A 13579-nucleotide genomic window follows, 5' to 3' on the forward strand; every position below is an offset into this window, starting at 1 on the left:
ATCAATTACCTGTTCTTTACTTTCTTCTTCAACTTCCACGTCTTGAACGTTATCTTTGTTGAGGGTGGCGTCCATCATCTCCTGGTCCAATCCGGACAGCGTCAAACTCGAATCCGCGTAAACGTTATTCGAAGGAACTTGAACGCTCGTCACCATCGAGTTGAGAGTGAAGAGACTCGGGTCGTTCAGTAAGTGCAAATTATTTGACACGTCCCATTTATGCCCCTGACAGTTCACAACCTCTGAACACGTGTGTTCGTTATCACAGAACATGGGGATATCGTTCGCTTTGTCCTCATTGATGCTCGTCAAAAATGAACTCTCGTGCCTTAGGATAGAGAACCATTTCCCTTCCAGTATCTTCGTGTATAGCAATGCGTGCGCCGATTCAGTTTCCAATGCTTCCTTTTTAATTTCATTCTCTACTTTGGCTTCCTTTTCAGCTTTTTCGCTTTCCGCTTTTTTGGCTGCATCGAGTTGGGACGACACTGCCTCGGCCATTTTTCGTAATTCTTCTAGATTATTCACTAAATTGTCTTTGTTATCTTCAGGTTCCTCTGGGTCGTTCTTGACAACGTTCTCGACTTTGACGATCTCCTGCGGTTTGTCCATGGGTTCCGCTTGGGTGGCGTACATTGGTTTATGCGAGGGTTTCTGTACGAGGAAAGCTGTTGGGATGGAGTCTTCTATATCTAACATGTCTTCTTCCTCGTTATTCTGCTTATGTTGTATGTATTTCTCTTCCATTTTAATTGAACCTGTAATAAACAAAACCCGTTACTTCTCAAGATTGATTTGAATGAATTTAATTTTACAAAATATTATTTCACACTTTCATTGTTAAAATCATGACTTGGAATAAAACAAACAAACAGCTTTACTCATAGAAATAGTTTACTCAGTGTTTACCTAAAACACTTAATTTCATATTAAACAAAAAAAAAAATTGAACAAGAGATTCGAATAAAAATTAAGTTGTGTAACTTGTAGAGTAATGTATTAGGTCTTAACATATAAATTAAAATGATTATTATGATTTAAACCTTCTCCTCAAAGGGAGAGGAGGCCTTAGCCCAGCAGTGGGTAATTTACAGGCTGCTAATGTCTTATGATTTTATTGTCAATTCTTGGTATGGCTGACTCATTACAAAACCCACCAAAGTTACAACGATACCAAGTACACGTATTACCTTCAACTTTACAAGCTCCATGCGTGACGTTCGGCTCATATTTGATGATCTGCGTTCTATCGCTGAGGTTCAGTTCACTCTTAATGCTTCTTAGCTCTAACGCTTCCGCCTCCTCGTCTATTTCTGGCATCTGTTCTTTCTCTTCTTCTTGTTCGGATTCTTGTTTTTCTTTCGCTGTTTGTTTTGAAAAATGAAATATTATTATATAAGAGTCAAAATTATGGGACATGGAGTTACAAGTTTTCACATCAATATTTAATACTGACAAATATAAGAAAAAAAATGGGAGTATATTTTTTACATTATGTTAAGTAAAATTGTAGTAAGTCTATCTTTTTTTTACGTTATATATAGATGGACCGGCATATGGGCCACCTGATGTTAAGTGGTCACCATCGTCCATATACATTGGCGCTATTAGAAATTATGATTAATCCATCCCTTATTTCGCTAATGCGTCACCAGCCCTAGGAACTAAATATTGTCCCTTGTGCCTGTAGTTACACTGGCTCACTCACCCTTCTAGTCGGAACACAACAATACCAAGTATTGCTACTTGGCAGCTTGCACAAAGCTAAGTTTGTCTGTCTTAATGCTGAGCATAGACGTCCTCTCATGCTAAGAAGATGGTTTCAAACTAATTTTATCACTATTGATCCCTAGATGTGCGGGTAGTGTAGTGTAGAATATCATCCAACCTTTTGGTTTAGTTTTCTTTTGCCGAAAAAACACAAGATGAATTATACATAATGTATACTTAAATACACAAGTCTGTTCAATCTGAAAACATAATTTATATTTCTATCATAAAAACTGTTACTTACGTGTCTTAATCTTGGGCTTCGGATCTAAAGCGTTTTCTTCCACTCTGGCCTGGTATTCCATTATCTCCGGCTGAGCAGACTCCATCGCCTCCACGAACACTCCGCCGCATTTACCGAGCGACCAGTAGCGACGCCAATACCTACAGAATATATTGGATATAAAATGTAATCAAGCTGTACATTTAATACAATCGGGTATCCAAGCCCTGTCGGCCTGCAGCTCCGCGTAACTGACCTGTCCTGTCCGTAGCACGTGGCCCGCAGCGCGTGCGAGCCCGCCGCCAGCGCTATGAGCTGCTGCTCGGACTGCCGGACCAGCTTCTCCAGCTTACGGGACAGCTCCTCGGACGATAGGTTCTTGTCTTCGTCCTATATAACAAGTTATTAAATAAATTCACTTACAAACATTTTTACTACGAGTAGATCAAATTTTCTTAAGCGCGGTTATCGTGCTCAACCTCTACTATTAAATAAATCTTTTTATTTATTTATTAAATATAGTCATCCCGCAGTGCCTGTACGCACCTGTAAACAAAAATCTAAAATAAAGCTGTCTAACGAAATTTTATACGGTTTTCACTAATCGACGTGGTGACACAAGAAAGGTTTAGATATAAAATTAATTAATGTTTTGTGTAAATTTGAAATAAAACTAGTTTTTTTAACGGATTTAATCGCGTATTTCACATTTCAACAAATTTACACAATGTTGTCTTAGATTTTCGCGATTATTACACATTGACGTTCGTGGTCACGGGCAGACATCTGTCTGCCCGTGACCACGAACACTGCAAAGTGCTCGAAACGTCGGGATGTTAAAATAAAATAATTAATATACGCGATTAAATCCGTTAAAAAAACTAGTTTTATTTCAATGTGTAATAATCGCGAAAATCTAAGACAACATTGTGTAAATTTGTTGAAATGTGATCATAATTGTGTTTGTAATCGGACTAGGAGCTACTGTATACTTTTTAAATATATTTAGAATGTTTTTAGAACTCCTAGTATTGTTTTCTATCGGTACTGCGTTTTAACATTACGCTTTATATAAGCAATAAAATATGAACTGCAATATTTACCTCCTCGGGCTGAGTTCCTTCGCTTTCCAAATCACTCAATACATCGCAGTCGCCCATGACACTGTCCTTATCAATTTTGACGTCAGTTGGGGAACAGTCGTCCTTATTATTATTCAACAATTCCTTGTTTTTCATATTATTGGATAGATCCTTTAAGGGCGACAGTTCCTTATCGCTCTCTTCCGGTGTTTCCTTGTAAGGAGACGGTGTGTTCGGTTTGTCATCTGACGGTGGAGAGGATTCCTTCTCTTGTTTTTTGGGCGTCTCGATCTTTTCGTGGTGATCTATAAGATAATTTGAAGGTTTATTATAGAGTATATTTTAGTTGCCTTTGTAAACGATGAATGGGTAAGATATGAGTTCCTTCCTAAGCATTCTTTTGCTCATGATGTTCCCAGATTTTGGCACTTATTTATGTCATAGGTAGGCGGACGCGCAAATGGGTCACCTGATGGTAAGTGGTCATACCATATCGACATTGGCACTGTAGGAAATATTTATCTCTTCTAGCATCGCCAATGAACCACCAAACCTTAGGAACTAAGACGTTATACCCCATGTTCCTGTTACACTGGCTCACTCACCGGAACACGGAAATACCAAATGTAGTGTTAAGCAGTGGAATACGTGCCAAACGAGTGGCAGCCTCTCGTATAGCTACAGCCCGCCAGGCGACTCACCGGGCGCGTGGTGTGCGTGCGCGTCGTCCACGAGGCGCTGCATGCGCTCCAGCGCCAGCGCCTGCTGCCGCTCCGCCGCCTCCGCGCGCGCCTTGCGCTGCTGCAGCGCGCGCACTCTGCGGAGGGGGAGGGGAGAGGATTAGTCGGAATCCGCCATCATATCTTACATCAGCCCATTCAGCTGGCGCTCGGTATAGAATTCTTATACAAACTACTAACTACTCAGATGAGGAATATATTTTATTTATTTCTACGGGGGTAGATTTGGTTATGAAACTCTGTGTGGAGAAAAAATATCTGTTCCCCCCATTTGAATTACTAGAAATAAAATAGGAACAGACAGAAGAGTATCAACAAATTATCAAGTTAATTATGTAACTTTTCAGGAAAATAAAACTGTAGACGGCGTTGCTTATATATCTTGTTTTAAACACGCTAGTTTAGGAAGTCTACCCAAGCGTCACTCACTTGCGGATGCGCGCGTCGAGCAGGTAGCGCTCGCGGCGCAGCTGCGCGAGGTGCTCGAGCGAGGCGTCGAGCTGGCGCAGCACGGCGCGGCTCTGCAGCAGCTCGTCGCACACGCGCGCCAGCACGCGCGCCTTGCTGGCCGGGCTCAGCGCCACGAACGGCTTGTCGCGCAGCATCTCTGCGGCACATCAACTTACTTTACACATATCTTTACAAATACAGAGCTACTGATATATTTTAAGCTTTCGTCCTTTTAATATTCAAAATTTTTAAATTACACATTTAATTTAATTAGATTACACATTTTCCGCATAACATTTGCAATGAATTAGGTAGATAATTGTGTGAATAATAAATTATTTAACTTTATCGAAACTGTAACGCTATTACGGTTATATACATTAAAATCATATTTTAAACTTAAAAATCGAACTTACCGGATAGTTTGTAAGTAGCGTTACTGTGTAAATGCTCATAGTACGTCCCGTTCTTGGTGCTGGCGCAGGTCATCTGCATTTCCGCGTCGCTTTGATGGTGATCAGCCACGCGACGGTCGCGTTCTCGCTCAACCGTTAAGCCTGGTGGTGCGAATCCACATTGGAATCAATATTAATGAATTCACTTATGAAAAACTGTGTACATTTAAAAATTCGAGGGTTGTCGTGAGACATCTGGTTGTAACGAAGTTGCTTTCACTATATATTATTTATTAAATAATAATATACACAATGATATAAGTCAATAGTGTTCCAGAATAAAATTCTATGAAATAAAAGAAAATAATATGTCTTCGTTCCAAAAAATGTTAAGATTGTACTGTTTTGCTGAGTACACCGAGGCAGCCAATAAGGTAACGCACCGGTGAGCGCCTTGACCTCGGCGGTGGCCTGCGCGTACAGGTAGATGCGCAGCAGCTCGCTGAGCGTGTGCGGCGCGGGCTCCGCCAGGCGCAGCGCGTGGCCCAGCAGCGTCGTGTGCCGCCCGGGGTGCGGGATGCCCGGCTCCTCTGGAGAGGGGGGGGGGGGGGTAATTAAGTAATATGATCGCCGCTAGTATGCAAAACTATTCATATATTTATGTATGTGTCGTATCAATTTTAATAATTAATGCCACTCGCTATAGTTTATCCCTGCAAGCGAGGCACAAGTGACGACGTTTGCACTGAATGCGGTCTAGTCGAGTCGGTCGAGATCAGCGTGTTTTCGGTACGTTAACGTTGACCACACTTAGTGTACGTTGACCGAGGTACTACTACCTGTCTAGAAACTTAGTGTGAGAACTGGAGTGTTTCAACGCTCACTTTCAACTTTCGGTTTCGAAATATTGTGTTTTGAGATGTGATTATTATTTGTGACTTGAATTTTGCACGATACCTACGTACACAGTATCCTCCGATAGAAGTAAACTATAACCCAATTCTGACCAATAATTACGTCACTTTATGGTACAATAAAATATATACATTTTAATTTTTATTAAATCCAACCAATCGAGTAATACGAACCGATCGCTATGACGAGCAGTCTCGACAACACGTTCAACAGCTCGTCTTCAGCGTCCTGGTTACAGTTGGGGATGAGACCCAATTGCAACGTGTTCAGTGTCGGGAGGTATTCCATGTCTGTGAACAAGAGAAAAGTGATTTATTTGTATGTTTTCGATATCTTCGAAATAAATCTTAAATACGGTTCGGTATTTTCTAGCATTTTGATTAACTTTATTTTTACAAACCTGTATTGTTTTATAAAGTATAATTTTGATAGGTTATACAAGTTAATTTGTTACAGGGATTTGTAGATTCGTTTAAAAATGCAATTCTTACCGAATCCAAGAGCTTGTCCAAAGTTGTGCAGGAACTCGTACACTTGCAGAAGGTCGGCCATCGCCTGCCCCGAGATCTTCAAGCCGGGGATTCTATCCAAGGTTGGTAGAGGTTTCTGATCTGATAGCGTTGAATCTTCTTGGGGTCGTCTGCAGGAATATTTACATACATTAAATTAGTCTGAGAGAGATGGATGTGAAAAATACCCCCCCCCCCCCCCCTTCCATCCGCCGCCTCAAACAGTTTAGGACACGGGCTGGGAAAAGGAGCCATACGATTTCCTAAATATCTTTTTCTTTACAGCCGAATATATAGTATCTTGTAAAAAGTATTAATTAAAATTCGGTAAATATGCCTGACAGATACTATCTTTACATACAAACTATAACTTGGTAGGAATATGTCAGATTAGTAACAAGTAGTATTTTATCTGCCTAAGTCTCATTGTCCTTGATCAGATTATATCAATATATAACTTGATAAATATCAATAAATAGTAACTAAACAAGACTCAAGGCCCAAAATAGATCCCTTACCGAAGTTCAGCTAATAGTTCCATTTCCTTCCGTCTCTGCTGCAATTTCTTCTCCTTAACGAGTAATCGATCTAGAAGATTCTGGTGCTTTCTTCTCTCCCTCTCTTCCCAGCGTCTTCTAGAATCTAATTGACGGATGAATGTCGTGTGCTGTCGACGTCGTTCACGTTCCTGATAAACAAAAATCATTAGTTAATTTTTTCAATATATACTTTCAATATTGTATTAAATTGTTTTGTTTTTAAATAATTTGACTTTAAATCGTCTGTGTTTAAATCAATAAATATATAATATTGAAGGGAATCCCCGTTTTTGGAATATTTCCATCCTTGTGCAGTATTTATTCAACATAAAATTGTTTTTCATTATGTACAAAATATTTTTTTCTGTTCTTATGTAAACAATAACGAAAGTAATGAAACAATTTGTAATTATTAATAACATTGTTATAAAAAAAAATGTCAAAATCAACAATTTAGATCGAATATAGACGATGACAAAAGCTTTAGTATGTATGAATACCAATTTATATTTAAATATATCAAGATTCTAATACATTAGAAATTTATAGTACAATTAAAGTAATTAATACCCATTCATGCTTGCAAATAAAACCGACTTCAAAAATTATAATGAAGTTTCAAGTAAAATTTAACAATGTCCAATAACAATGGAATGGAGGACCTTTGAACTGAAGCGAGTTGAATAACTCAGAGATCCTTTTGAAGTCGGTTAATAAAATAAATTCTTTAAATGAGAGGCATTAATGAAAGATTTAAATAGAAAAAATTGTTTTGCTTAATCAAAAAGCATGCAGGTTAAAAATGCAACATGCAAATGTTCCATTGCTGGTCAAGAGCGGCTTTTACTAACACTTGGAGCTCTTTTATCTGGTTGTACCATGCGAGACCAGGTTTCAAATTAAGTACATGAAAACTCAGTGTTACTTGAATGTAAGCATTTGTTTTTAATGTGATTGGTGGGCCACCTGTTGGTAATTGGCACCACGGCCCATAGCCATTGGCACGTGAGATTTTAATCATTCTTTAGACCGCCAATACTACCAATCATGGGAACTAAGATGTTATGTATTTACACTGGCTCACTCACCACCCAACAATATTAACCAAGTATTGCTACTTATATATATGGTGAGCCTCAGCCTCAGGGACATCAATATATATTTTATTCATTGCTTATTATTTTAATGACGAATTAATATACAATAAAAGTAAATTCAAATCAATATCAACTATATACAGCAGCTAAATCATGCAAATCAACAAACATTAAGATTAATAAAATAATATATAAAAGTGAGCTTTAAAAGAAAGGAAAAAAGTACATGTCAAAAATAAGTTAAATAAAAAAAAAAATACGTATTAAAAATCAAGCTTTTGTTTAATATCTCAATCTTAGTTAATTTTTTTTTTGTTGTCGTCAGTACAAAATGTTTGCACCAAATATTTCATTTTAATCGGATGTGTGAAAATGCTTTTAATTTAAATCAAGCTAAACAAAACCCACACTAACAGGCGAACTCAAATAAAAGCTTGTTTTACATATATGTTATAGAAAGGGACACAGCACGAAGCGTAATATATTGAAAATTTCCTTACTATGTTATTTACCTCCATTATATACTTTTGCTGTGGCCGCGACGCGCATTCCGGTTTGGAAAAACATAATACAGTTCAAATATAATATCAAAAACACACTTATTTTTACCTATGGTATTAAATATATTTTTCAGAAAAAGAACATTCCCAAATAATACGACGCAAAGAGATCTTAGGAAACGTGGTTACTTGTTTTTTGTAATACCTAACCAATAAACCATAAGAAAAAACCTTTTAAGCCATAAAAAATTGTTGCTCAGGATTTTGAACTTTCACTATTTTAGGTTAATTACAAAATATCAAAATATTTTTTTTGGTGAATTCGTATAATTTATAATATACATTAATTAATCTATACTTCGAACCATAGACAATTGTCTTAGTATTTAATTGAAATTAGACTTAGTTTTAATAAAAGTAAATTGATATATGATAAAGTTAGACTGTACTGTATGTAGTCAGTTACAATATATTTAATACCATAAATCATAAAAATATACTTCACACATCTAACTAGTATAAATTGTAGTTTCAAAGTCAAATGGATATTGGTGCTGATTTTGAATCAATCTTTAATTTAGACAGAAATAAACATGCATCTGTCTCTTTCGCACTCTTGAGCAGTGGTGGATTTAGCAAAGCTATATATATAATTTTCCCTTGACCCTTGAAATGCGAGTGGCATTAGTAAAAGGGAATGAGGAAAAATCGTTCATAGGACGTCTCAAAGACTTCTTTCTTGAAGATATCAATATTATACAACTGAGATATAAGTGTACGTTGTTATCTGCATTTTGGAAGATTGTATGTCTATCTTTTAAGTATCTATTTTATGTCTCTTCCGACAGTTTTGTATCTATGTACCAAAGTAAATAAGATTGGTATTTTTTTTAATAATCCTTGCCCTTTTAGTTACAAATGACATTGAAAATGTATAATAACCGCTCTAGGTTCATCTACTTTGCCTACCGCTAAATCTGCCACTGCTTGGAGAGTTTAAAGGGATATCGAATCTTTTATTTCTGACAATTCAATTATCATTAATTACTATATTTAGTGACAATACATACCAACACACATAATTTCAGTTATAATATTACACACACAACCACACACATTGAAACAAAATGTTATTTAAGAATGGAACATACCTGTTCCTTTAGAAGCATGGCCTGTTGTCGCTTCAGTTCTCTCTCCTGTAACAAAATATTGCACATTATGAAACAGTACATCAACTTATAAATTAAACTAAATAATGTTTAACGTTCAAACAAAACCACGTGTTTAGTTCGAGAGAAGTAACAGTGTTTTTATATTAGTAGTTTTTTTTATACTAAATAAATTTATATGACTTCGTCTGTTTGAAATTGTTATAACAAATATATTATACATAGAAATAGATACATACAACAAAAGTATATTTGGAGTGTGGTTTGATAGGATACATTTTATCTTGTAGAATCACAATGCAAACTTTAAAGAATCTATTAGACTTAAGTAATTCATTCGTTTTGTAAGCACTTGATTTGTGTCTGAATTTATTATAATTTAGACGAACGGGTAAATCAGCCACCTGACTGCGGTCATTACTGCCCAGAGACAGTATCCTCAAAGATATATTAAGCTTTCATTATGTCGCCTATGCACCACCAAACTAAAATGTCTTGACCTTCGTGCCTGTAGCTTAAAACACATAGCAATTAAAACATCATATTTTGATTTTGATGACTTGTGACATTTTAATACCGCTATTATTTGAACTATAATTTAATAGTGGTAATACTTCGCGAATACCAAGGAACACAATTGACTGCAACTAAATGGCTCCGTATGCGCATAAAATAATAACCTGATGTAACTTTACTTGTGAAAACGAAACAATATTTTTGGTGTTACTTCACCCGTTAGTATGTTTGTCTTATCTTTAATCTTACAGCTAAATTTTAAACTAATGCCACAGAACCGATTCAACTGTAATTTCTCAAACATTTTTGGTACTGTCGACAAAACAATCTAACATGTAATTATTTAAATAGCCGCTGATTGTGTTTTTAAGTTGAAAACTTATTTCAAAACCTGATTCAGTCATTGCTCACACATTTTTGGTACTGTTGACAAAACAATCTAACATGTAGTTTTTTAAATAGCCCCTGATTGTGTTTTTAAGTTGAAAACTTATTTCAAAACCTGATTCAGTCATTGCTCACACATTTTTGGTACTGTTGACAAAACAATCTAACATGTAGTTTTTTAAATAGCCCCTGATTGTGTTTTTAAGTTGAAAACTTATTTCAAAACCTTATTCAGTCAATGAATTACCATAAGCATTATATTGCTAAGTTCATACCAAAGATATTCCGGCGCTTTTAATTCCACCAAGTCAGACACAATTCATACGGAAAAGACAAATTACTTTTCAGAGATAGAATATGAGAGTAAGGTACCTTAGACTAGAAAAACATCTTAATTAAATTAACCAAGACTATATCTAAATTACAATTAATACTAAATTAAATATAAGCGTCATGCTAATGGCAAACTTACCTGTTGTCTCTTCGCCTGATCTTCAATCTTCTGTTTCTCTAACTCCTCCTGTTTCCTCTTTTTAGCCTTCACATAGCCAAAACAACATCGAAAGCGGTAGAGCAAATTATATAACAGCAAACATGGAACAAAATGAAAATAAAAAAAACTCATAAGAATAATACGAATGCTTGTAACGTGTCGTAATGATTGCATTATTTGGTTTCAATATATCTTTTATCTATCTTTCTGTATCTTTGATTTTTATCACAGATTAATATATATGTAAAAAAAAAAATCGTCTAACATCAATAAAATAAATTAAATTTGAAATAATATATATATTTATAAATTAAATTCATATAATATATTATCAAGATTGTTTTAAAGTGAAATTTAAAATATTCAAAAGAAAAGACGTTATAACTTTTTAAGAATTATAAATAAAGTAATAAATAATAAATAAAAAGTGCGAAGCGTGCAAAACAGGAAGAGAAAGTGTAAAACACACGATATAAGCTTTAAATCCCATTTATTCAGTATCACATTAAACCTTTTTGGTAAATAATATACTGTAAGAGCAAGGACGTAGTTATAAATTTTGTGGTTTGGGTGCAACATTAATGTTCCCACCCTGTATCATATCAATATATAGACAAAAACACTGATACAAGCCAATCCGGGTCAAAGTAACGGACCTCCTACGCCCTTAGTGTACGTCCGAAAATATTAAATAAAGCTTACATACAGAAGTATTGATTATTTGATCGTGTTAATGTGTTAATATGCCTTATTATAATGTAAACATCACCAAAATGTTAGTCCCACAGATTATAGAATACTGTTAGTTAGACCCTAGTTAGATTATCCAACGTACCGGACTGTAAGCGTCCTTTCCAAACGGTTGAACCGATATCGACAATGCGCCGTCTTTTCCGACATTAACTATCCCTTTATTTAACTTTTTTGTTATAATATCGGTCAAAACATTATCGTCGTCTCCGCTCAAATCTATGACGTCCTTTTGGACGGATTTCTGATTGTCTCTGGGCATCAACATCAAGTTCTGAGACATGAATTCATTTTTCGCATCTAAATATTTCTGTTCTAGACTCTTCGAGTCGTCTGATTTTTTATCGCCCTGCAATTTCGACCAATCACAACCATTTATGAATTCGGTTATTCTCGAATAAGATTCGATTAATTTCTCTAGATTATTCTCTTTGTCCGGCGCCTTTCTCTTGTCCGGTGTCTTAATTAGTGTGAAGTCGAAATATTTATCGTTCGGTCGTTTCGGTAAGTCGAAGGCGGCCTTTTCTGCAAAATCTTTCATTTTGTCCAACGCATTGTATTCCTCGGCTTCGCCTTTCCAATTCTGGTCTAGATTCATAGTTTTTATTGGCATATTTTCTCTCAGACCACTGACTGGTATCAGGGAAAGGCTTATTTGCGGCATTGTCCTGTCTTTGTTGGACTTCGTCGCGGGTCCCATAACGATTTCTGGAATTTTCCATTCATCGTTTATTTTTGGCGTTGGCAAAGCTTCAATGGTGAGCTGCGATCGATTCTTGTTGATTTGCTGTTTCGAATTTCTTTTCGTTAATTCTCTCTATTTCACTCGTTTTATTATCAATTGGATTTTTGACAACATTGTCAATATTTAATAACGTGTTAGAAAAAAATAAACCCCAGAAGGTATACATTTACATACTATATAGAATATTTTACAACTACCTTCAAACACACAAGTCTACGAGATAAGAAGCTAAGAGTTCTATCTACGTAAAAGCAAAAAGTGACCTATTAAATATCAACTTTATCATATTGACAACAAAGTCCATTTTTGCTTTTATGAAAGGAACAAATCTACGAAATACGTGTGAGCACAATGTTGCCAAGCATCAAATTGATAATAAAAAATAAAACAAACACAAGCACATGTATGTAAAAAAAAAAACAGATAATAAATTAGTCCCCACATTAAAGACACAAGTAGCTATAACTCTAAAACATACATATAAGAATATATAATAAATTCGATAAATAAACATGTAAGATAGCGGGTTCGAATCGAGATCAAGGTAAATAGAAAAACAATCAACCAGTAACCATCGTTAATTTCGCTAATTACCTTGATTGCCATTCTTAATGGAATTGGAGATTAACTAAGAATTATCAGACGTGTCAGAACACCGAATATCTATTTGATTAAATTCCAGGATATATACTATAATATAATATATACTAGCTCTCGAGATATAAATCAATACATCTTATCATAGTTTTAAATGAAACATGTATAGGCCATTTCCAATCACAGGATGATTATAGACAAATAAAGAACTACTACATTCAACTCATTGGTCGAAATTTTGAATCTATGGTATTGTTTATGGGCACGTAAAAAGTATTTTAAATTTCGGCTAAGTTGGTATCGTAACTTTATAATTAAATTGTATTATAAATAAATATATATATTATTTAATAATCGTTTGTAAATCGTACGAAATATGTCGAAAATGAAAACGCAGCGTGGGCAGGCCCCTACAAGTTGGACTGACGATCCACAATGGTAAGGGTCGCGGAAAGCCACTGAATGTGAGTAGCGCTAGACCGGCTTTTGTGGAGATCTTTAGGGAAAACCTTTGTCCAGCAGTAGACGTCTTTCGGCTGAGATGATGATGATAATGAAATATTTAAATCTAAGTTTTGTTAATCTTAACTCCACCTTCGTTTGGAGTAGGCTATATATGTTATATTTAATATAATCAATCAAATATAATATAAATTATATCTCTTGCTATAATATATATTATATCATATAGTGGATAACCGT

The 13579-nt window shown here is 35.5% G+C and overlaps 1 protein-coding gene across 7 annotated transcripts in view; it reads right to left on the minus strand.

Moving 5' to 3' along the window:
- LOC125074411 overlaps nucleotides 1-13579 on the minus strand; it is a 115424-nt gene that overhangs the window by 9178 nt on the left and 92667 nt on the right. For 6 of the 7 annotated variants that reach the window (XM_047685740.1, XM_047685744.1, XM_047685742.1 and 3 more), the window contains exons 23-38: nucleotides 11621-12322; nucleotides 10765-10830; nucleotides 9372-9416; nucleotides 8233-8250; nucleotides 6603-6772; nucleotides 6067-6215; nucleotides 5749-5865; nucleotides 5104-5250; nucleotides 4682-4822; nucleotides 4245-4422; nucleotides 3777-3892; nucleotides 3097-3380; nucleotides 2250-2383; nucleotides 2015-2154; nucleotides 1191-1364; nucleotides 10-758 (exon numbers count right to left, since the gene is read on the minus strand). In XM_047685740.1, coding sequence (XP_047541696.1) covers nucleotides 10-758; nucleotides 1191-1364; nucleotides 2015-2154; nucleotides 2250-2383; nucleotides 3097-3380; nucleotides 3777-3892; nucleotides 4245-4422; nucleotides 4682-4822; nucleotides 5104-5250; nucleotides 5749-5865; nucleotides 6067-6215; nucleotides 6603-6772; nucleotides 8233-8250; nucleotides 9372-9416; nucleotides 10765-10830; nucleotides 11621-12322 — 3330 coding nt within the window. The remainder of the gene's footprint in view (nucleotides 1-9; nucleotides 759-1190; nucleotides 1365-2014; nucleotides 2155-2249; nucleotides 2384-3096; nucleotides 3381-3776; nucleotides 3893-4244; nucleotides 4423-4681; nucleotides 4823-5103; nucleotides 5251-5748; nucleotides 5866-6066; nucleotides 6216-6602; nucleotides 6773-8232; nucleotides 8251-9371; nucleotides 9417-10764; nucleotides 10831-11620; nucleotides 12323-13579) is intronic. The other variant, XM_047685741.1, reaches the window with a different exon arrangement.

This window comes from Vanessa atalanta, chromosome 27 (assembly GCF_905147765.1).
Source record: "Vanessa atalanta chromosome 27, ilVanAtal1.2, whole genome shotgun sequence".
Taxonomy (NCBI): Eukaryota; Metazoa; Arthropoda; class Insecta; order Lepidoptera; family Nymphalidae; genus Vanessa; species Vanessa atalanta.